We start from the raw sequence: 23,942 nt of genomic DNA, 5'->3' as shown, positions 1-23,942 counted from the left end.
CTTCCACTGGTTTGTGATTTCTGAGGAGCTATAGATTGAATCCAGGCATGCTAGCTCAGCTGAATTTCTGAGTGGTAGGGGTTTTTATGTTTGTTTATTTGTTTTAAAATAATTTTTCCCTTTGAAATTCCTTCAATACCAAAGGGTAAATGGATTCTTGGGCACTAATTTAAGATATTGCTACTAATAATAACCTAATGTTTGCTGTTTGTCAAAAGCTGAGAATCAGCAGTGATGAAAGATGAAACTGCCCCAAGTTTCTTGGCAAAAGTGATGGAGGCAAATATTTCAGAGGTCATTTCAATTTTGAAATTTGCTGCCTCAGAGATTGTGCTGTGGTAACATTTGCCTTCTAGATGTTATCAGAGAAGCACTGGAATTTCATAGTTACTGAAATGAAAGAATTTTAGGATGTAGAGTCTGGCTGTTGGAGATATCCCTGTCCTGCTGTTCTCATTAACCTTGCTGGTGTGGCAGGCAGTCTCTGTGCAGTCCAGGTCCAGCCTTTCTCAGTCAGCATCTTACATCTCAAGCTCAAAATGATTTGGTTGTCCCCATTCACTGATAACATGCTTGACTCTTGTCCTATTTGTTATCTGTTGGCTCTTCAATAAGCTTATGTGTATTTTTCTCTGCTTTAAAAAAAAAAAAAAAAAAAAAAAAAAAAAAAAAAAAAAAAAAAAAAAAAAGCAAATGTAACCCCAGACTTGCTTGTGCATTAATGGACTTTGCAAGTGAAATAGTGCTCTCTCATTTAACAGCAATGCTGCAGGAGCACCAAGAGACCACTCAGAGCAGAGCCCTCTGTGGGCATGGAACAAACTCACAGCTGCAGCAGGACCTGCCAGGTGGCAGCTTCTGCAGCCCCAAACATTCCCTTTTTTTGCATGGGAATAATGGAGACTCTGAAGAAATGCTGCATTGGTAGATGCTGTAGCTCAAGGGCAGCAATGTCAGAAAACAAAATACCTTTTAGCTTTTCTGTGTACCTTTTGATACTGTCCTAATTTTGATATTGTGCAATTCTTGCACGGCATAAAACTCCTGTTGCTTTTGATTCTTAGATGAGTTCAGCTGCTCCAAATTTACCCCCTGTTCCTAGTCTGGAATTCTGACCTGTATCTTGCTGGGTGGAGCAGGAAGGCTGTACCCAGACACTGGTAGGAAATTTATTTGTGCTTTTTTTTTTTAGCTAAGCTGAATCTGGCAGCATCTTGAGAGCAGCTGTTGATGTGTTATGCTGCTGCAGTTGATGCCTCTCCTTGGGGTATCTCGGACCTCAGGGAGAAGGAATTGAAATATCTTTTCATTGGGAAAACAGGGCTTGTGTGGGAGCTTGAACTGGGAGAATGTCCTTTTGCAGAGGCTGTAAAAGCAGGTGGCCTGCTCTCCTAGAAGTCATCAAGTGGCTGCTCTGATCTCAGATCACAAATGAAGTGCCTGTTTCTGTGAGCAGGTGAAAAACCCCAGGATATGGTCAGATTTCTAAGAAGTTTCAACACCTACTCACTCTGTTTCTTTCCTTATCTCCCTCCAGCAATCATAAGTCATGTGGAACACCTTTTTTCATGGAATTGAGCTGCAGGTTGAAAACCCCTCTGCAGTAGATTGTGAGCAGGTTGCTGCTTTGACTTTTCAATTTATATCACTGAAGACAAATTTTATTAGTAAAATCTTGGGCAACTCAGCAGTGGATTTTTAGGCTCTGACTGGGTGCCTGGAGCTGCATTTCTTTGAACTGTCTTCTAGAGGAACTGCAGCTGTATAAATGGATGAAGACCGTGGAAAGAAACTATAAATATGGCTTTATTAAGGTGGGTTTTTAAATCAAAGTGACTTTTTGAAATATTTTAATGAACCCTAAAAACTATTTTGCAGTTCTCTCCAACACTTATGTTACTTTTTAGCAGTGGAAGAGGAGGGGGACGTTAGTGAGGGAACTGTGGCCATTTGCATCTGTGGCAGTGCCTTTCCCATGGACTTGGCCGGACGCAAAACTTCAAATGTCCAGGGGCTAGAATGCCTCTTCTGCTACTAATTTTCATGGTGTAAAGTGTAGCCAGGTTTCACAGGGATACCACTGGATGGTGTTGTGGAGTGAGGAATTTGGGGGCATTGGAGACATTTCCTGTTGCCCTGCAGCTTTTTCAATGGGCAGTGGTGGATTGTGCTTTACCAGGAATGTGACAAACCTACTCAATATATGCTTTCCTTGCTGGAAGTAAATTGAAAACAATGATTTATCACATAAAAAAATGTGCAAGCATTGCTTGCTGATGGTTTAGTGCCTTCTATTCCCCTCGTGTTCTTGTCCCAGAGAGTTTAGGGTCTGTGCTTAAGCACACATGGCAGGTTTCAGAATTCCACAAGCCAGCTGGTCCTTGGTGTTGGCTGTCCTGGGAGTTAATGGTGGGCTCAGTAAGCACCACTGAACTGTGCTTCCTCAGCAGCTGGAGCTGGGAAACTCCATGGTGGGGCTTTACATCAGAAAAGACACATCCTTTCCAGCTTAAACACACATCTCCACGTCCCAGTGACTCCAAACCTGGCTTCAGTGAGCTCCAGGGGGACTCAGAGCGAAACAGGCAGAGAGTGGAGCTAGGCATAGGTGGAGGGACATGGGTGGTCAATGGAAAGTCAGGGCTAAACCTCTGGCAGTTCTGTTGCTTATTCTCCACCTTAACACCGTGAGGAGAACACTGGGCAAGGTTCCTCACTGAAGGCCGTGGCATGAAGGCAATAATTCAGAAAGCTGCTCAGTAGTATTGCAGAGTGTAGAAATTGCTGTGATGGAAGCAGTTTTCCTCTGGGTGTGTGCACATGGACATGTCTGTGTAAATGAATGTGTAAAAGGCACTGGAGTGCATCATCCAGAGGTGGTCTGAGCTGGGATTTCCACTCAGCAGAGCCTGATGTGGGGAGGCTTTGTAGCAACTACAGTGTTCTGTCTGGGGAGGGAGAGGTGTTCCAGATACACGGTACCATCATGTTAAAATGATTTTGGCACAGAGGTAAGCACCTCTCTTTTAATTCAAGTGTCACATTTTACCCGCTTGCAGTTTCCTGCTTGTATGTTTTGGCTTTTGCCCAGCACCTCGGGCTATGTGTGCTCATCTGGTTTTGATAAAACATTAAACTTAGACAATACATCTTCTTGGACATTTCTTCCTGTTAGATTCAAGTGTGATACAAAGCAACCAGCACTTGATCAGTAGCAGACACTGTTTTTATCAAGCATTGTTGGATGTTCATTAGCCATGAAAGGACTGTAGAGAAAACTTGCCACGGGACAGGTTGGTGCTTCTCCTTCCTTAGCCACTTCAGTGGCTGCCTGTTGGGTGCTCTTTTGAAGCCCATGTTCATGTACCAGGCTACAATATCCAAGTTATTTGGCTGGTGTTTATCTTGCCTCTTTCATAGTCTTGTTAGTCTGCTAAGAGAGATAAAAATGCCCATGAGATTTTGAACAGTGGCAGATGAATGGGAGTAGTAACCTCATTAAAAATCCTCTCCTCATCCTGACATTTAGGAAGCATTTGAGAATGCAGTGCAGTAAAATGTTGGGTGAAAAAATGAATAAAAATAGCATTTCTCATGGTGTGCCCAAGGAGCACATGTGACCTCTGATATGACTGTGAGTCCTTTAGGGTCTGTAACATCCCTGATATGTGCAAGGAAAGGATGCACCACATCCGTATTTATTAGACAGTGACCTGAAACATGAAAAAAAGGCATTTATCTCACTAAAGCTCATCTGTCTGCCTGCCTCCTTTTCACCAGTCCTGGGCTCCCCTTGGAGGAGGGAAAGGAGGGATATGTCCAGAGGCTGAGCATCCCTGCCTGATTTGCATGCCTGGCAAGAACACCAGAGATTGCAGGGTCACCACGTGGTGTTAGTGGTGCTCAGGGAGCTTGGGATGGCTGCCCTGTCCCTCTTGTCAGCACCATTCCTCCTGGAGAGATTGCCTAAATTCCAGTCCCAGGGGAGCTGTGCCTTGCAGCAGGGCACTGTCCCTGGCCTGTCCTGCTGCTGGGGGTCCCTGGTGTTGTGCCAGGACAGCAGCTCCCACAGCCCTTGCTGTGATGCTGATTTCAGTGCTGACACCCAATGCCCAGCTCACAGCTCTTCCAGCAGGAGGGAAATGGGTGACACTCCATGAAAACCTTCTGGGTAAGCTGGTCCTGCTGCTGTTGGGAAGCCTGAGTTGCACAGGGAGATAAAAGACACTCAGACTTGCAGAGCAGCGTTGTCAGAGGCTTTGGCCTGACCTCAGGCTCTGACAGACGTGTTTATCCAGCATGAGGGAGGCTGGAGGCACTGCAAGGACCTCTTTGTTCTCAGCTTTTTTATCTCTTCATGTCTCATCTCCCTTCCTTCCCCCGGTGGACCAAGATGAAAGTTGTGTGCACCCCTCTGCAAGCTTCCTCAGAGATCCAATTGAAATACCTCATCCTTGGAGCATATGGGAGGGTTGAGCCATTGAACCTATTCCACTGGAGGCTTACAGTCCCAGAGCTTTTTTTTGTCTTGTTTCTGGAATTATGGATATTCAAAACTGAGATTGAACACTTAAACTTTTATGGGAAAGGCTGGTAGAACTTAATGTGCTCTTTGGTTTTCAGCAGATTTTTTGCTCAATGTGGAACTGAGTTTTGCCATCTTGCTGCAATACTATACTCCAATAAATAAATGCAGTAGAATCCCATTTAATTTGTATGAGTTGCACCCCCTAAAATCCTCTAGGCTATTTGAACAGATTACAAACCAAACCCCAGAGTTTTCCCCTAATTTTCCAGCTGTGCAAATCCATCCTTGGATATTAGAAAGACTAAGTCTCATTATACATTTTCTGCCTCCTCTATCATGACCAATTTGCTAGAAAAATCTAAGATCTGGTTCTTGGAATGCTGTAACTAACAAGTGTTTTTTTAATCATATCTTAATCCTTGAAGGCAGGAGATAACTCTCAGAGTAAAAGCTGCCTGCAGGTTTCCAGTGACACTGAAATACCTGATAGACCCTCACTAAATCTGTCTCCAGGTCCAGGGATTAGAAGGCAGCTGACAATTTTCATTAATGATACGTAGGGTGAGGGGGAAATCCAACTTAGACTCCCTGTATTGGTTGTTGTGATGATTGAAATGTGGTTTTATTTTTGCCTTTGTCACATGCACATGGAAAAGAAGAAATACATAGCAGAGGTTCCATTTTTTTGAAGTGTCACTCATCTCAGCTATCTCTGGTGTAAAAAATGAAGTTGCTTTTGCAGAAACCATACAAAACCATTGTCAGGGCTTATATGAAATACTGTTGTGTCCTAATAATAACTTCTAGCTGAAAAATCTTGGCATCCTGCAGCTTAGGAAAGGGTTTTAAAATTCACCTTCAGTTTTTGGGCAACAGGCAAAACATGTGGCTCTGTTTAGGAGCTATTTTCGTTAAAGCTTGACAATACAGGATGATAAAATACAGCTGCATTGTTTAAACTTTCAATTTAATTTCTGGTTTGGGTCCAAGCTGTTTCATCAATATGGCGCCATTCATTTCAAAACAAAGCCCTTGGAAGGGTCTCCATTACCCCACCATTGATCAAGAGGGTGTTAAAATGTAGAGCCTAATTATGTTCCTGGCCTGCTTGGAATTCCAAAACTGGATTTTTATAACTGTCAAATTTGCAATCAGGGTAACTTTCCATGACAATTAGTCAGAATTATTAGTGCTTTCCTTGCCAGGGAGTTATAACTAATGGTGGTGGCTCACTTTTCAAGGCTCAGTAAGAGTCAAAGGCAACATATATCTTACAGAAGAGCCATTTGACTGCAAAATTGTCTGCACTGAACTGCACCCCAGCCTCTACTACTGTTACAGTCATTTTTATCAGTCCTCTAGGGCTGAGTTGTGGCTACAATCTTCACTGCAAGCTCTGCACATAGAATTAACCACTGGGTTCTGCCTTGTTGCAAGATGGGACTCAAGAAATTGTGACATGAGGAAGCTCATCCTTGAGTATTTCACTCAGGCTTACCTTGGTGAAGGCTGGTACTCAAAAGGCTGCTGATTTTGGTCAATTATTGCTTTGAATCTTTAAAATGAGCCAAGAAGAAACAGCTGTACAACCTGTCTGAGGAAGGCTAAATCCTCTCAGCCTGATACCTGACTCCTGTCTGTGTGTAAGGTTGAGTTTGTGCTAAACCAGAAATGCAGAAATGTTTGCCCAGGTGGGAATTTCTTCTTGGTACAGCTCTGCAAACATCATACAAAATATTCAGGGGAAAAAATAAAGAAGAAAACATTTACAACAACAAGAAAAACCAAACCCAAAGACATTAAAGACATTATCCCCCCCCATGCTGTCTAATGCAGAACTTTGCAGATGTGGTTCCTCAGCCCAAATGCTGGTGCATGAGGGTATTTGCTCAGAGGAGAGCAAACACTGGCAGAAAACAGCAATCACTGACCCTTGCCTTCTGTGCTACATCCATTTTGGAGGCATCTGTTTGAGATGCAGATGACCTTCTGCTGATATGGACAGGTTTTTGATGAGCTACCTGGCCATGGCAGGCAATGACCGTGTCCTCATCCTGGCAGGAGTTCAGGGGCTGCTCCAATCACCCCTCCATGTGCCTGCTCCTCCTCCCACCCTGCTCTGCCCTTTCTGTCCCACTGCCACAAGTGGAATACCCACATGGATTAAGGAATTGATCTCTATGAAAAATAATCAATTACTATCTCCAGATTGGGTTATTTTTCATCTTTCTCCTTCTTACCTGGCAGTGTCCCTCCGTGAGCTGCAGACACTCATTCTAAAAGCCAAGGTGGCAACTCCAACCAGTTGAACTTAAGCACAAGTGCTGGTGTCAAACTATCACCTCTGGTTTTCCCCAGGCAGCCAGAGCCTGCCTTTTTCTCTTAGGACATCTCTTTTTCTCTTAGAACACCTGGAACATCTCTGTGTCCACTGACATATATTTACCTGGACAGTCATGTGATTGCTTTTGACAAAAAGATCTGGAATTTAGCTTTATTGATACAGATTCCAAGTTGCTCATACCCGTAATCCTGCAGAACTTTTGCCCTGGAAGAAAGAGGGATTGTACTCAATTTTGCTTAATTAAATCAACCTAAACTAATTGTCAGCTAATAAAATAGTGTTGGTCAGCTCATAAAACAGAAATGAAGATTAAAAGAGCAGTTGCCATGAACAGGTGGTAACTCTGTTTCCAAGTTAGACCACATTACTCTCTGGCACAGAATCTCTGAGAATACCTCATATTCCAGGTTTTTTTTTCAAAAAAATGTTTATGAAACTTATAAAATATAGAGCTCATTTTATAACCAATTTTCTATCTCACCTGCCAAAAGCAGTGGGGGTTGAGCCAGCACAAGGCGGATGCAGAGTTTTAGGCAGATGTCCAGAAATGGATTCTCTGCACAGGGCTGTGGAATACATTTCTACCTTTGACTGGCCTTTCTGTTACAGTTCTTGAGGTTTAGTTTTTTCTTTCTTGTTGCTATTACAGAAAAGACCTAGTAAACATTTTTTTAATGTCATTGATCTTGACCTGACACTGTTGTGCAAAGGGAGAAACTTTCTGTTCACACTGTGGATGCTGTTTAACTCTAGATGGATCTTGAGTTAGTTAACAGGATCCCTCTGGATTTGGCCTTTAGTATTTTTGTTGACTCTGCAGATCTTGCAGAAGGCATTAAACATTTATCTAATTTCATCTGGAAAAGACTAAACTGGAATCTTTCTCTCCTTCTCAAAGTAGAAGCAGAACTCGGTGGTTTGAAGTTGCTGTTACTGGTTGAATGATGAAAGAAAATTTATTGCATAGTGATTATTCTATTATTGGGATAAGAGTGCAAAACCATATGGTTTTGAGCATTTTGTTATGCCTTGCAGGTAATGTGGATGCTCTGTAGTGGTGCAGGGCTTCTAGCACCAAAGAGACCTGCCATTTTCTGTGACCACCCATTCCCAAAAATCTCATGCAGGATGTGCTTGGTTGATCTTATGTTAAGTCCTCAAACATGAAAGACAAGATTAATTTTCCTCCCCTTCACTCAGGATCAAAGTGGTGCCTTGCTGCAGCTCCTCAGGCTGCACTGACAGTGTCAGAGCACAGGGGAGAGAGCTTCTGCCAGACTTGGGGTTCAAATGTGAAGCTCAGTTCTTGTTTCCATGCACTCCTCTTGCAGCTGATGTGTCCTTCCCTGGCATGCAGGGCAGCTGTTGTGGCCAAGGGTAACCAGATTTTAGGTTCTTTGGGACTTGGCTGTGCTGGGTGAGGGAGGAGAGGAGAAGAATATGAGAAGGATACAAGTCTGCCCTGCTGACTGTCCTGGCAGGTGGAGAAGGTGCTGGAGCTGCATCCCAGTCCTCAGCTGCAATCCTGCTGTGGCCAAGGCAGGGAGCAGGGTGGTGGGACTGGTTTTCTGTGAAGCAGGGCAGCACTGTGGCTTGCTGCAGTCTTAAGGCAGGCCTGTAAAAAGAGGAAAGAGTTTTAGACACAAAGATGAGACACAAAGAGATCCTGTCACGTCTGACAGGATCGGGAGCTGGGGTATCTGGAGGGAGGTTTCTGTGGGACTCCCCTGTGTGGTTCCTGCTGCAAAAGTGGTCCTGGCCATGCAACAGGAAGGGCTCACTCAATAAATGTCATGTTTTCTAAGTTTGCACTTAAGTGGCCCTGTGATCCAGCCAGGCTGCCCTGCCTTAGGCTGTGTCCCCTCCTGCCCTTTCCCTCCTGTGCATCCAGAGATGGGCTTGCAGCAGGAGTTGACACAGCTTGGAGCACTGGGGATGCAGAAGAGGCTGCAGCATGGCCATCACCTTGGCCCTACAGGATTTCCTAGAGGGAAGTGCTGCTGCCTGGCTCCCACTGCTCGGGTTGGTGGGAGGAGAAGTGCTATGAGCAGTGCAGCACAGCCTGTGGTTGCTCATCTGAGAAAAACCATGGTAGGAATTTATGGCAACATGCCCTCAGGGATCTGATTTACCATGTCCTTGCTGAATGAGCATCACTGAATCCCAAATCTTGGCTTTAACTAGCTGAAAAGATTCCCCACACTGGCAGTCCTGTGGGGTTCTTGGGGTCAGGTCCTGCTGAGAGAGGATTTCTTTAAGGGATAGGGAATAAGGTAGTGCTGGAGTTGATTCTGGGCAGTTTTTTGTTCATCCACATGTCCCACATTTGCCCAACATTATGAAAACATCTGCTGGGAGTCACACCAGCAGCCAAGTCTGTATTTATTTTCCTCAAAGAATAGGTTTAGGGGGAATGTAACACTGACTGTGGGACTGGCCTGGACCCATTATCACTGCTTGTGTGTTTTAAAGGTTGAATGACACAGCAGAACTGGAGGAAAGTTAAAGCATCATCCTCCAAAGAAATGAGTGTGGGCTTTAGTGACTCTGTGAGGGTCCTAAGAGGCTCCAGACATTGTGCAGATTTGCACTGCTGTAAATGCACCAGCATCTCCTCTTCCTGCCTGTGAGGATGAGTAGGAGGTCTGTGAGCAAGTTGGCTGCTCAGCTTCCCAGGCCTCTGCACAAAACCATCCAGGACCCCAAACTAACAAAAACCACATTCAAAGCAATTATCTGATCTTGTTTGCTTGGTTTTAATGTGCTGTTTCTAGACACTGGTACAACAAACACACTGTTGTAAACTCTTGTAACAGTTGTTTGTAGTTAGTATCTTCAAGATGGTTTTATGTGTGTGATCATGACTAATATCCATCACTTCAGTGGGACTGTCACCCTCTGCTGCTGGGGGAAGTTTTCCTACTAAGACAATTATTTTCTCAGCTTGTTTAGCATTTTTCTTTTTCCTTTTATTACCCTTTATTCACAAAACACAGATACAGATTTGCTCATATATTTCCAGATGAAAGTGCTTTGTGATTCACAGACTTAAATAATTAGGTCTTCACAGACCTCAGACTGGTTATAAAAGCAGTTGGAGTCGTCATCTCTGGCTTTACACTTGGAAACAGTAAAAAGTCTGTAGAGGGAAGGTGACCAGACCAGCTGAGAAGCAGAGCTGGGGGCAGACACCCCCTCTGAAGGGTACTCTGTTTTTCTCAGCATTAGGAGATGCTGCTGTGCCCATACTGCTAAAGGCCTTCCCCCCACCTTGATCCCATCTCTTCTTGTCACAAACATCATTTTTAGCACATGCACCAGCAGCTGGAAAGGTGCTGGATTCTTCTCCCCATGGCTCACCCAAAACAACAGCAGCTGCTCTCCCTCCTTGCACCTGGGACCATTTATTCCCCATTGTGTGTGATGGAAGCAGCAACTGCTGTTACCCCAAAAAACCACCCCAGCCCCAACCCCTGGCCCTTTGACACTGAGCCGGGGTGGATGCTGCAGCCTGTTCCCTCCAGGAGGTTTGTCTGAGGCTGCATTTCCTGGAATTGTCACCCTTGAGTCAGAGATGACAGAGTCATATCAGAAGGCAAATGGCAAAAACCCCTACATTTATTTGATCCTCTCTTCTTGTTAGACCTCAGTTTGCTACTGGTGCACCTGATTGGTCATTTAATCAGTGCATTTCACATGACTGGCTAATTAACAAGACACCCATTTGTAACCAACCTCATGAGAAACCAGCAAAACATTGTTAAAAAACACCACCTGCAGATTATTTTAATATTTGACTATCACTGTTTATCTCCAGCTCCCTAAAGCTTCCCAGGCAGATTCATGGGAAAACTTATCCTGCTTTTGTCACTATAGAGCACGACACAGGGCTCAGGTCAGAAGGCTGTACAGGCTCATTTATTCAAGCAATGTGTTGCCTTTCTAGCTTTACAGGATATTTACATTTGCTTAACAAACACATACAATGCCCATTGGTCATGAAAAAGAAACAAAGCTCTCAGTAGGTGAAAAGGAGCCACGTCACTCTGTGAGCCAACCAAAGTCCATGTCTTATAACTTTCTCTCTTTCTTCACGTTGTCATGGTGATAGCCTTGGTACCTTCCTTGAGGAAGGTTTTCCTTATCTTCAGGAAGCCTTTGCTGGCTCACAAGAACAGCACAAAAATGTCTTTCCTACATGTTTTCTCTCTCTCTGACCAGGCTGTCGCATCCACGCTGGCAGCACCATCTCCCGAGGAGTTTTGGGGCTGTTTTGGGGCTGGCGCAGCCCTCGGGAGGGCGGTGTGTGCTGTGAATGCCAGGGCTGCTGCTGGCCCAGGGCTGATGGAAGTGCTCCCATTGCTCAGCCAGGTTTGCTCCCCCAGCTGAGGGAACTTTCCCCTGCTGAGGCAGCGCAGTGCAGGGCGAGGCTTTGCCACGAGCAGTGATAATTCCTTGTCTCCCCCCGCAGGTTCCTCTGGCCGCCAGCACGGCTCCTCTCCCAGCCAGGACCGTAAGTGGGCACCACGGGCAGAGCCCCAGCAGCCTGGGGGAGGGGGGCTGTGCCAGCCAGGGGTGCCCTTTGCTTCTGGGAGGGGGGGGCTGTGAGTCTCTGCCTGCTCTTTGCCTCAGTTTCCCTTGAGGATCTGGAAAAGGAATGGCCTGCTTCTCTGCCAGGAGGTACCTGATGAGCACCTGGGAAGGGCCACCCTGCTTTCACTTTCCTCCTTCTTGCTTGGTTCACTGTCTGAGAGAGGACACCAGGCTCCTGGGGCTGTCTCAGGGAACCTGTTGTGCTGCCCTTGCCATTAAAGCTCATGCCTCTGTTTTCCCCAATCTGCTCATGCTTCTCATCAATCTTTTGGGGTGGGATGCTGAGAAGAGCCAGGAATGGGGTTATCTGAGGTGAGTACTCAGAGGGAGGGTGGCTGTGGCCTCATTTGCAGTTGCAGGCTCTCCCATGAGGTTCCTCAGCCATTGGCATCCAGCAGCCTGGTGTCTCCTCGTGTCTGAGTGTGTTGGAACAGCCTGCCTAAGAAAACCAAGCTGGTTTTAAAGGTTGGAAATGAATGAAAGCTGATTTGTTGCTTGCTGATGCATGAGCTGCGTGTCTCCAAAACAATGTTTTAAAATTGCTTCAAAGTTCTCTGGTGCAGATGCAAAAGCCCAGCCAAGGTTTTAAATTCTAAAATGTATCTCCAGTGATGGTTAATCAATGAGAAGCAGGAATTCACGTGGGAGTCTTGTGTGGTTTTGGGGAAGGTGAAAATCGTGGCAGCTCTGAAGCAGCACGTGCTGAGTTATCCCAAGAGCTGGGCTCTGAAGGCAGTGGTGTGACAGAGCATGAGGAGCTCTCACTGCTCTGCCTCTCTGCTCCCCTTGCTGGACACACACTCAGCAGAAAAATCCATGTCCCACAGCCCAGAAGCTCCTATGAAACCTCAGATTAGGACAAGCCCCAGCCTTGCGCCCCACCCTCTGTGGGGTTGTGCTTCTTGCTGCAGCTGCAGGTCATCTCTGTGCTCTGCCCAGGGGTGTCACAGAAAGTGCTGCTGATTCCTCATGGAATGGCTGTTCAGGCTGGAACTGGCCCTGGGTCCCAGGCATAGCTGGAAGAGTGGGAAACAGCCAAGCAGGGCAGAGAGGGCAGCCTGGGAAGGGTCTGTGTCCAATCTGCAGTGCTGCATCCCTTGGGTGGGACCCTGAAGATGCCCAACACTGTTCCCAGTGCTCACTATGGAGCCCAGAGGACATTTGGAGTGTGTTACAGCTTCCTTGAAATTCTTAGTTCTTACTGTGTCAGGAAAAAATTTAATGTCTGAGTAGAGAAGCCAGCCCCAATCCTTCTGGCAGGGAAGGATCCTTCAGGTTTCTGTCCTTATTCCCTTCCCTGCTCTCTGCCATGTTTTGGGATGCTATTGCTGGCTCCTCTCTGTTAACTTGGGCATCTCCTGGCACACAAAAGCAGTTCTTACCACAGTGACCCTGGTGTTGAGCTGCCATGTGCAGGGACTGATGACATGTCCAAGGACACATGGGAAAGTCCTGTGTCAGCAGAAATTAGATCTACATTTTCTGCAGTCTTTATTATTGGTCCTGCCACAGATCACTCTTAGCTCTGGATTTTCTTTTTAAAGTGGTGATTTGTTTCCTTGGCCTGAAACTTTGTGCTTCAGTTTCTCCCTTGGTGCTGTGCCCTTTTCAACATCTGTCCTGTTGGGTATTCAGGGAGAGCACTGAGAGTCCTGCCCTTGCACACCACAGCCCTCAGAGGGGACAAGATATTAAATCATTGTAAAATGAGGTTTACTCCACTGTGCACTTGCACCCCCTTTTAAGGTTTCGTCCAGGCCAAATCTAGTGATGCTGTTATTCTGCTGATGTGACAGCAGGTTAGAGAAAATGGGCTGGGTGTTGGTGATGGTTGTGATGGGTGTTTAGGATGCTCTGAACACTTCTCCTACAAACACAGGCTGAGAGAGCTGGGGTTGTTCAGCCTGGAGAAGACTCCAAGGAGGCCTTAGAGCCCTTTCCAGTGCTTAAACAGGGCTTGTAAAAAGGAAGGAGAGAGACTTTTTATACAGGCAGACAGTGACAGAACTAGGGGCAATGGTCTTATACTCAAAGAGGGGAGGCTTAGATCAGATGGTAGGAAGAAATTGTTCCCTGTGAGGGTGGGGAGGCCCTAGCACAGGGTGCCCAGAGGAGCTGTGGCTGCCCCTGGACTCCTGGAAGTGTGCAAGACCAGGCTGGATGGAGTTTGGAGCCACCTGGGACAGTGGAAGGTGTCCCTGCCCATGGCAGGGGAGTGGAATTGGACCATTTTTAAGTTCCCTTCCAACACAAACCATTCTATCCTTCTATGATTTATAGGTTGGTTGGGTTTTTAGGGTTTTTCTGACTGTGGAAGGAATCCTTAATCTTGGCAATCTGGCCTGGGATTCCTCTTGTTGCCTGATGTTTGAAGGTTTCCTTCCATGATTTAATTTTAATCATTCAGCTTCCAAATGATGCTCTGATTTTAGGATGTGGGCTAAACCCTTTGGAAGTGTGGGGCCAGACAGGAAGGCAGAGAGAGTGGTTACGGGCTGGATGTGGTTATGGGCTTTTTCTACACCCAGGTCCTCTGCATCCCAACATTTTGGGATTGTCACTTCAGGCAAGGTGGGGAGGTAATAACAGTGTTATGTTTACCACTGGGAGGCTTTCAGAAGTGTGAGCTGCTGCTGTGTTTCTCAAAGGTACAGGAAGGTCTGTGTGTTTTCTTTCACACTGCAGTGTTCCTCGTGGGCTCCTAAGCACTGCAGAGAGATCTGCAGATGCTTCTGGCTGCACTCAGGCACTTCCAGCCCTTCCCAAGGTGGGTGTCTCTGCCTGGCCTTTGCTATTGGCTGTTTCAGAGGCTTCAGCCCATTAGAAACTTTAGTTTCAGGGAGTGAAGTGGAATTTAAACTATCTGAATATAGTCCTTTGTGTCAAATCAAATGATTTGTTAAAGTGAGGCCAGATTTGTGGGGAGAATCAATCTTTTTTATTAGATCAACTGATGTGGAAAAAGCAGACAAACTTTCAGGCATATTAACCCCTCTGCTTGCCTGTGTTTGTATTGCAAGAATGAAGAGACCTGTGTGCCAGGGGAGGCTTTGCTTTTTCACTCTGACTGTCCCTCAACAGTCTTGGTCTGAACACAGGCATGGGTGGTATTTTTGGGTGTGCTTGTAGACTTTTTGGGGAGAAAGACTTTTCTCTCTGTATTTGGACACTAGATGTTACTACAGAACAAATAATGGGCTCTGCTCTGCAGCTGACTCATTGTGCAAGTCTGGGGCTAATTACTGAATCCCTGTGTGCCTCGATTTCCATCTGTAAAATGTCACAGATGCCCACCATTCATAAATCGCTTTCAGATTTCCAGATGAGGTGCTGTGTAAGTGTAGAACAGCATTAGTTTATGCATATTGTGCTGGAGGATAATACAAACCACATGCAGCAGAGGAGCCTCACAGATGTGTCTCTTCCACTGTGAAAGACAAGGCCCAGGCTGATGATTTAGCACAGCACTAATTGGACTAAAATAGGAGATTGCTTTTGTACTGATGCAATTGTCACCAATAAAGTCCTCATTTACCAATGGTTCTTGGAGGTAGCCCAGTGCTTCCCTTTGACTTGAGGAGAGCTGCAGTGCCTTGTCTTTGGCAGCACAGCAATTCACAGCAAACACCACTGTGTTTCCAGCACCCGCCGTGCCCTCGTCCCACACCTCTGGAAAGGGGCTGGGCCATGCTTTGCTGGGAATGTGCATCTTGCTTGGCCTCCAGCTGCACTTAGCACATTTTTGCTGGCATTTCCTAATCTCCAAGCAGAGGCATTTGCTGTACCATTCCTGGGTGTTGCACACACAGGAATCCCCATTTATTGATAAGAAAAGCTGTTCCCATGGCTGCAGGCAAGTGAGAGCCTGGCAGCTGTTCAGCATTAAGTCAATTCTCAAAGTTTAAAGGATTTGTGGGCTGTGATGGTTTGGGTTCAGGCAATTAACTCTGCTGAAGTGCCTGAGAGTGTCTTGCAGACACATTTCATGGAGAAAGATGAACTTAAACAGTTAAGAGCTTTGATTTGATTAATTGCCCTCAAATTTCTGTATCGTGCTGTTGGGGCTAAACTCAGTGGGTACAAAACCTAGGAGCTCTCTGACTGCAGGAGAATGATGGTTGTTGCTTCCCATTGCAACCTGGCCCTGTGCTTGTTTAAAAGTGCCAAAATCACCCCTGTTGCCAGCAGCATTATGTGGCAGCAGGCACCAGAGCTGTGCATTGGCCTCTAAAGCTTGAGCAGTGTCATTTTAAAGCTCTGCTTGGAGCTGATTTGCCAGTGTATTGTTGCCTGGTGTTCAGAAGTGACTATTGATGGTGTGGGCTTGGAGGGATGGAGGTGTCTCTGGAGGTATCCAGTTCCTTCTTGGTGTATTGCAGGCAAATTGCACCATTCTGGGTTTGTCCATTTTGGGCTCGCTGGCTCTCCTCCCTGTTCCTCATCAGTGCTCAGAGGGAGGGTCAAAATTCATTGTCAAAACCTCCACAGCTGTAAGAGTAACATAATATTGAGGCAGAGTGTGTGGGGTGACAGGCTGGGAGAGAAGATTGGCTGACACCCAGTCTTACCCAGTGCTTGCCATGTTCCAGGAGAAATCTCCCCACATGCTAGGCCTTCATTCATGGGTCTAAACTTGCCATTTAAGGCATTTTTAAGGAGAGTTTCAGGATGGAATCATCTAGAAGCTCAAAATGAGGATCCTCAAACTGCTACCAGCATGAGGGCTCTTAGGGGACACGCTGTGCTGTTTGTCACAGGGCAGAGAAAGGGCAAATAGGCAAATGGTGATTAAAGGCTTGGTCCCATCAGAAAGTGAATAGATCCCCACATTTGGGAAGTGTTTAGTGAGTTTTTGATTAAAACAACAGAATGTAGAAATCCTGGAAAATATTTTGATTGTGAATATCCTTTGATTTTTTTCAATCTAAAATCAATTGAAGGTGTAGCTTCTTTAGAAGAGTTAAAAAATCTGAAGCTGAAACTGAAATGTGCCTGGCTAAGCCCAAGCAGATATTTCCTCTACTAATTTTTCTTCACCCAGAAGTTAACAAGGCAACAACAGAAAACAAACCCAAACAAAAAGTCCTTTGCACAGCTCTGTGCTCCCCACTAATGGGATGCAAATGTTACCTTGTTCTTCACGTTATGGAGACCAGAGGATGTGAGGGATTTGCTGGGTCCCCTGAAATCCCAGTGTCCCTGGGTGTCCTGGAGAACAAAATCACAGCTGCAGAGAAATGTGGAAAGGATTGCTCTTCCTGCTGCTCAGATCTGTAAGGACCACTGCAGAGCTCAGGGGGATTTAGATGAAGGCCAGCAAGGGGTAACCAGCAGCATGAGGCAGAGTGAGGGTCCTTGAGGGATGTCCTGGACCTGTGAGCCATTTCAGCCCAGCTCCAAGTGCTCACTGGTGGTCACTGGCCTTGTGCAGGGCAGGGGTGTTGGGCAGGGGCTGTGGGGGCTGCTCAGAGCCCCAGGGAGGGAGGGAGTGGGGGAGAATGGACAAACCATGGTATGGTGAACCTGAGGCTGAAATGCAGACATGGGACATCAAACCTTTGCAAAAGTGCCCCTAGCAATAGTCATCATCATCATCATCATCACTGGGCATTTGCTGGAGAAAGAATGTGCAGACAGAGTATTTTGATGTTCAGGGAGCCAAATTCTTCTGAGTTCTGACCATCCCTTTTAGTGGCTTAAAGAGTTGTTTTCCTTATTGGTCTTTCAGCTGATTTTTTGTCTTGGCTAAAGGATATCAGTGTTAAATGTTCTGGATGAGGAACAACTAGAGCTTGACTGAGCATCCTGGATGTCACAAGTTTGTGGATTACAGGGACTTGGAGCAGAGAGGAGGTGTCCAACCCTAGAGCTGCCCTGCAGCTCTGCGGGCCCGAGTAATAAAACTCAAAGCAGGGGTAGAATTTGAGGTCAGAAATCCCAACTGGAAACAAGATGCATATTTGCTATCCAATGGTTAACTTTGGATGCAGTTCACTAAGGAAACCTTGGTTGTCTGGCTCTGGAGTGTCTTTATGAAACACAAACCCCAGCTCAGCACACGTTGCTTGGCTCCAGACTGTGAGAGATTCCCTGTCCTGTGTTACACAGGTGCAGAACCAATATTGTGAGAGTCCCTGCAGACTTCATGGTGAGCCTGATTCAGATGTTTCCTTTTGTCCTGTCTGCTTCCTTATTTCATGTTACACTGCGCCATATTTTGACTGCATTTTCCCTCTGATTGCTTCTCCCAGCAGGGAGAAGCTGTCTGGTTTGTGAGGAATGTGAAGCCATCTCAATGTGAGATGAAGTTTTGAGTGTAGTGGAATTTCTGTGTGTTCTTCACTAGATCCCATGAAGTTTTTCTCCATGTCATAGAGCAGGGATCGAGGGGGAAATGAGTTTAACTCAACAATGGTGGGGTCAAACATGGGATTTTGGCATAGTGAAGACTGGACTCACTGCAGTGTTTTCCCTGGGAAGGAGCCCCAGGCCCTTGGACATAGTGCTCTCAGCTTCCTTGGCTGGAAAGCCTGTGGAATCCCTCTTTAAATTTGGGGATTTTTAATCTAGTTTAGATTAATCTTGCTGTGAGAGGTATCTAGATACATATCATTCCTCCTGCCTGTGTTTCTTTATTTTCTGTCATTTTATTTGCTTTGTGTGCTTTGCTGCCATGCCCTGCTACAGCTGTGAACCAGGGGAGGGTTTGTTTGGTGCCATATCAAAATTACTGAGTAGCCCCAGTGCCACCAGCATCACTTGGAGCTCCAGGATCAGCAGCTCCAGCCAGCAAGGCTTTAGCAAACTCATGCTGGGGAGGTAAAATCTTTGTTTTCAGGGTAACTTCAGTCACGCTGTGTTAGTGAAATGCCCTTGGTGCTTGTAAAAATAAAGATGATGCATTTCTATCCAAAAATGTTGCATCAAGCCACAGCCATTCCCTGCTAAACCTTCCTCTGGCAGACAGAGATGGATTGGACATGGATCTCACAGCTGAAGGTTGCCTGTGAATGAATGATCCTGACCAAATTCCAAACGTTGACAGAGCACCAGCCTCACCAGCAGGATGGGGAAGAGCACAAATCCCCAGGCTGAGAGGAACTGTGGCTAAAATTAGTGACTGGGGTGGGAGTGTGCATGTGTGAAATCTTAAATAAAACAAGGGGAGTGATGTGAGCTGTTTAAGAATAGACCTGGGTATAATGGAGGGGTTTTGGCTTGATTTGCCAAATCAAAAAAATTGGAAAGCAAAATTATTTGGGAGATTTTGAAATGGAAAATTTTAAGGTGTCGACACAGTGTAATAACTAAAATATGGGTTTGGATCAACCAGAATTGTTTCTTTTGACCCAAACTAAACCATTTACTTTTACTTAAGACTATTTAATTTGTTCATTTATTTTTAATTTAAGTGAGATTTGAAAAAAATGCTATTCAAAACTTAAGGCTGAAACATTTAATTCAGAAGGTATGAAAAATAATTTAAGAAAAAACCTCTAGAGATAATATTGCAAAACTTTTAAAAATTGCACCTATTTTTTTCAGTCGAAACAATGTACCAAATTTTGTGCAGCTTCTTGAATAGTTTTTACTCCAACAACTTGGAGTAACTTGCATTTTGTGGTAAACTTTCCTTTAGTTTTGCTGAGTTTTTCTTACAGACATTTCAAAGTCACCAAATATCATGATAATGAAAAAAAACATTTAGTTTTTGTTTATGGAAAAAAAAAAAGCCTTTTCCTCTTTAAGAAGGAAAAGAAGAAAGTAGAGATGAAAATGAAGTATGAACACTTTACAAGCGGAAAAGGATCAGATAGCAGTTCTCATAAGAAAGGAAATCTGAGCTGCTTTTTAAAGATAGCCAGTAAAGTTAAGGGTAAGGGTTGTTATAATAGAGATATGAGAGACATTACAAATGGGGGAATTTTGGCAGTGATTGGGGTCTCGTAGCAGAGATGGTGAATTATCTGGAATGAAGGTAAAAAGGCAAAAATATTCTGGAGGTGTTCTGTTTCATTTTGATAGGCAAGTTAATAACTCACAATTTCCAGGTGAAGATAAAACATTCCAGCCTGCAAAATCCTGATGTGAAAACTGTGGGAAAGAACAAACCCTCTTTGATCAAAGAGACCATCTTTAAGTTTTCCTGAGCTCCAGGTTCCTGATGTGGGAGTTGTTTTAATTGTGCTGATGCCCAGGCTGAGTGAGATGTTGTGGGGTTCTGCCAGTCCCAGAGTGGAACGTGGGTCACAGAATGGTCTGAGCAGGAAGGGCCCCAAAGGATCAGAGTCCCACTCTTGAGTGAGCAGGAGGGAATGAGGTGTGTGAATGCAGGGTGGAAGGTGAGGCTGTGGCCAGGCTGGAGCCTGCAATGTTTGCAGGTCAGCCAGAACACAGGTTTGGTGCAGCTGGACGTGGGAAGTGCTGGGGAGAAGAGGCACTGAGTGCACAGCTCTCGCTGGGATGGGTCACTTGGTCTTTCTGTGCCAGCACCAGGGCTCTGCCAGCCCCTGCCCAGTGGGGCCCTTCCCTTGCCTTTGTCAAAAGGGGAAGAGGAGGGGCAGGCACTGATCTCTCCTCTCTGGTGACCAGTGACAGGATCTGAGGGAATGGCCTGGCTGTGTCAGGGATATCAGGGAAAGGTTCTTCCCCCAGAGGGTGCTGGCACTGCCCAGGCTCTCCAGGGAATGGGCACGGCCCCGGGGCTGCCAGAGCTCCAGGAGAGTTTGGACAACACTCCAGGGATGCACAGGGTGAGTTGTTGGGGTGTCTGTGCAGGGCCAGGGGCTGAACTGGATGATCTTCAGGATATTCTGTGGTTTACAATGCACACAGCAAATAAATATCAGGGCAGTAAACAGAGCAGTGGAGTCTTAATGATCCTACACTAACCAAAACTCAGAGAGCTTCCCCTTGCAGAAACAGCTCCTGCTCTGGCTTTACTGGGCCTGGAGCTGTGGCCAGGGTCAGAGCCCTTCCCTCCCTTTGATTCCTGAGCCTTTGCTCCTCAGGCCAGAGGCTACTGGGTGACAGAGGTGTCCATCCCCTCCCTGCCTGCTGTCAGCCCTCTGCCTTTCAGTGCTCCAACCCCGGTCACACACAGCCTGTTCTAAACAAGCACAATTAATAAAGCCTATCTAGCCAACATCTGACTCTCATTAAAGGAAATGTGTTGAAAAAACAGATCCCAGGTTGGCTGTGATTTATGGCTTGGGCCTGCTATCCTTCACAAGCACTGGCGAAAGCTTTTGCAAAGGGCCAGAACATAAACTACTTAAAGAAACTCAGTAACCATGTAAAAAGGCTGGAAGGGTCAAATCAGACAAATTAAAGAGAGGTGGAGATGCAGGCCCAGGCTGGCTGTCCCCCAGCTGAGGGCCACCTAGGTAGGCACAGAAGATCCATGTTCATTTTCTGCTCTGGAATTTGACTTGAAATTCCTCCTGTGCCAGTGTCAGAAAGTGTCACTGTTGTTTTTCTGGCTAAAGTGCCCATATGTGTGTGGCAGTAAGGGGATGGAGGGGCCAGTGGTCTGGTGGAATCTCTCAGAGTGTCAAATAAAGCATCAGTGCATGAGATCCTGGGTGCTCACTGAGTTGATGGTGCATCCTATTTCCCTTGGGAGTTTTGAGTTCATCCTTTTCTCTTTGCAAAGAAACGTGGTTGACTGGGTGAATGTAGCTGAGTTCTTCCAGATTCGCTCAGAGACTGCCCTGAACTTGTCCTGGGGGAAGGTGTCTGCTGAGAAAAGCTGGTCTCCTGCTTACTTTGACAGACAAAATGTTCTTCCAGCTGGACCTTCTCAAGCAGTGTGTCACTGATTTGTCAGGGCAGTGCCGTGGCTGTGGTGGTGCAGGAGCTGATGCTGCAGTTGCTGCACACTCAGAGCTGTTGTGTTCAGTTCCATGGAGCTGCAGTTGCCTTCCCAGTGCTCCAACATGGGCTGTTGGCAGCTCTGGTTTGCTCCTCTGCCCTGGGGATCACCCAGCCTGTCCTCTTTGTGCAGGGCCATGCAATGGAAGTGCTGGACTAGATCAGATGGAGAGGGAAGAGCTGCCAGGCAAGTTGTGTCACAAAAATCAAGTATTTAGATTTTTCCTCTGCATATATTTTACATTTGGTCCTTTTTCATCCTTTGACCTTGGAGCCTTTACAAGTCCTTTACATTAAGCTAACAATGGATGCAAGGAAAGTGATCCTGGGGGGAGGGAAGTGTGTTGTTTGGAGTCTGAGCAGGTTGAAGCATGAGCTGCAGATGTGATTCTCATGTCCCCGAGCCTGCCTGTGTGCTACGCCCCATTGCATTGCGAGGTTGAAGTTTCTTGTAATAGCAAAATATGGTCTTGAAAAAAACTGGCTGCAAAGACTTTATTTGTTTAAACAAAGGCTTTGTGATTCCAGAATTCTCCCCCCTTTCATATGCTATAAACCACCTCCTCTGCCTCCCCTCTGAAACACAAATTTTGGAGCAATCCATCAAGAAAAAGAGAGACAGAGCCTTGATCCCTTGACTTCAGTTGAGCTGTGCAATTTATATCTACTGAGCATCTGGCTGTAGGGAAACCAAAAGCTCTTTTAATATTCTGCAGAGACTCTGGGTGTACAAATGAGTGTGGGCTGACAGAGCTGAGAAATGGGGCAGAGGTGCCAAGGGGTTTCTTTGCCTTTTCACACAAAACTGACCTGTGGCCCCATGGTGAAAGCTGGTCTGGTTCTCCTTTTACTGCCCTCAGTGCCACTGTGATGACTGTGCTGAAATCATTAGAGCCCTGTTGCTATCAGGCTGGTGTTACACTGCTCTTGTTAGGATTTGAGTGAGGAGTTTGAAGACTTGTGGGGCTTTCAGGCTTGAGAAGCTGAAGTGTGCAGCTATTTAATAATGAAATTATGCAAAGCAGGAGTGCCAGGTTCACAAGGGACCTGAAGTCATCACTCACTGCTTTAGGTCACTCACAGGGGTGTATCCAGACTGGAAGCTCAGGCACAGATCTGATGGCTGTTGGCAAAGCAGCAGCACTGGAGGCTGATCTTTGATTAAAGATGGGTTGAATGTATCAACCTTTATGTCAGGGTTAAGGGGGTCACAGCTGGTACAGAGTACCTGGGTGGTTATTTGCCAGCATGTGAAGTCTTCCATGTCTCCTCTGCATTAGCATTTTCTATCCCTCCAGTTGCATTCCAGCTGAAAGGAGGAATGGAAGGGAGAGATGTGCTGGGACAGTCTGTTGTGGAGACAGACTGGGTGTCACAGGATATGCTGGTACTGTCTCATGTTCATTATCTCAATTATTTATCCTCCCTGCTGGAATATTTCTAAAACAAATCCTACCATGTGTTTTGAGGTTGGGATTCACAGAGTGAAATCACAACTCCTTTCTCAGAGTTTAGCTGGAAAAATACAAATCTGCCAACTAGGAAGAAGAGAAATAAACTGTGGTTCTGTGTAGCAACAAGTGATGGATTTCTGCAGATATGGAAAGCGTCTGCTCTGCAGTCCCAGGTCAGAGAGTGTGTGCATTTGCCCCAGTGTTATATTTGTTCCATGAGAAGTAATGATGTGAGATTCTCAAGCTCTTCTAAATAACACAGATTGCTTCCACCCTGATCAGAAAATTCAGCCTCGCAGTCTCAGGCCTTGGAACCACCAGCCGTCAAGATCAGACACTAAATACTTCAGTGCATGGTGCTTAGGGAAGATATTTATTAGCTTGATTTGTCACCACCATTCTCAGTCTTTCTGCGAGGACAGCTGTGCACCCCAGCCCCTGACGAGTCCCTGGTGTGCTGTGAGGGAGCTTGGATGGAGTGTCTGACTCTGCAGCCCTGAGCATTCATCTCTGCCTTCAAAAGCCTTGTCTGCCTGTTGGTCAGATAAATAAATGTCACATGGATTTGTTGGCAGGACTCTTGCCTTAGTAAGGTCTTTTGCATTAGGGTAGGACTTTCTGGATTATTTAAATGTCTTTTGGGCCCAGTCTAAGTACCTTGGGTGTGGATCTGGGTTTCCAGGCATTTCGCAACAGAAAGGATCAGAGATCAAATCCAGCCTGAACTTAAGTAGTTCTCTTTCTGACCCAGGCTGTGTTTTCTGCCTGTTTTCACATCACTGGCATGAAGATCATATTAGTATAAATATCACATGCAGTGACACTGCTGGTTTCCCTCCTCTTCTGTCACTTTGTCCATTGAAATCAAACATTTTCTGTTGCAAGTGCACCTGAGAGGGCTCTTTGAGACACTCTTCAAGAGCAGAGAGAGCTGCTGGACTGGTGCTGTCCCTGAAGCCTGTCCTTCCCCTGGGGAGCTGGTTGATTAACTCTTGTGCACAGGCGTGGTACAAACTCCCTTTTTAATGAGCTGAGCTCTCCAGAGGGACCTGAGGTGGTCAGTCCATCTCAGAGATGCAGAGATGGTTTTCAGCAGTTCAAGTCAGTCTCTCTAAACCTGTGGGAGTTACTAATATGTGCAAGCCAGCAG

General features: G+C 45.9%; 1 protein-coding gene across 6 annotated transcripts in view; it reads left to right on the top strand.

Moving 5' to 3' along the window:
• COL26A1 (collagen type XXVI alpha 1 chain) overlaps positions 1–23,942 on the top strand; it is a 169,749-nt gene that overhangs the window by 100,774 nt on the left and 45,033 nt on the right. For 4 of the 6 annotated variants that reach the window (XM_038158299.1, XM_038158302.1, XM_038158300.1 and 1 more), the window contains exon 4: positions 11,344–11,385. The exons of the other annotated variants lie outside the window; for them this stretch is intronic. In XM_038158299.1, the coding sequence (XP_038014227.1) occupies positions 11,344–11,385 (42 nt within the window). The remainder of the gene's footprint in view (positions 1–11,343; positions 11,386–23,942) is intronic. 6 annotated transcript variants of the gene reach the window in all.

The sequence above is a fragment of the Motacilla alba genome, chromosome 19 (assembly GCF_015832195.1).
Source record: "Motacilla alba alba isolate MOTALB_02 chromosome 19, Motacilla_alba_V1.0_pri, whole genome shotgun sequence".
Lineage (NCBI taxonomy): Eukaryota > Metazoa > Chordata > Aves > Passeriformes > Motacillidae > Motacilla > Motacilla alba.
This window is presented reverse-complemented; position numbering and strand designations above follow the sequence as displayed.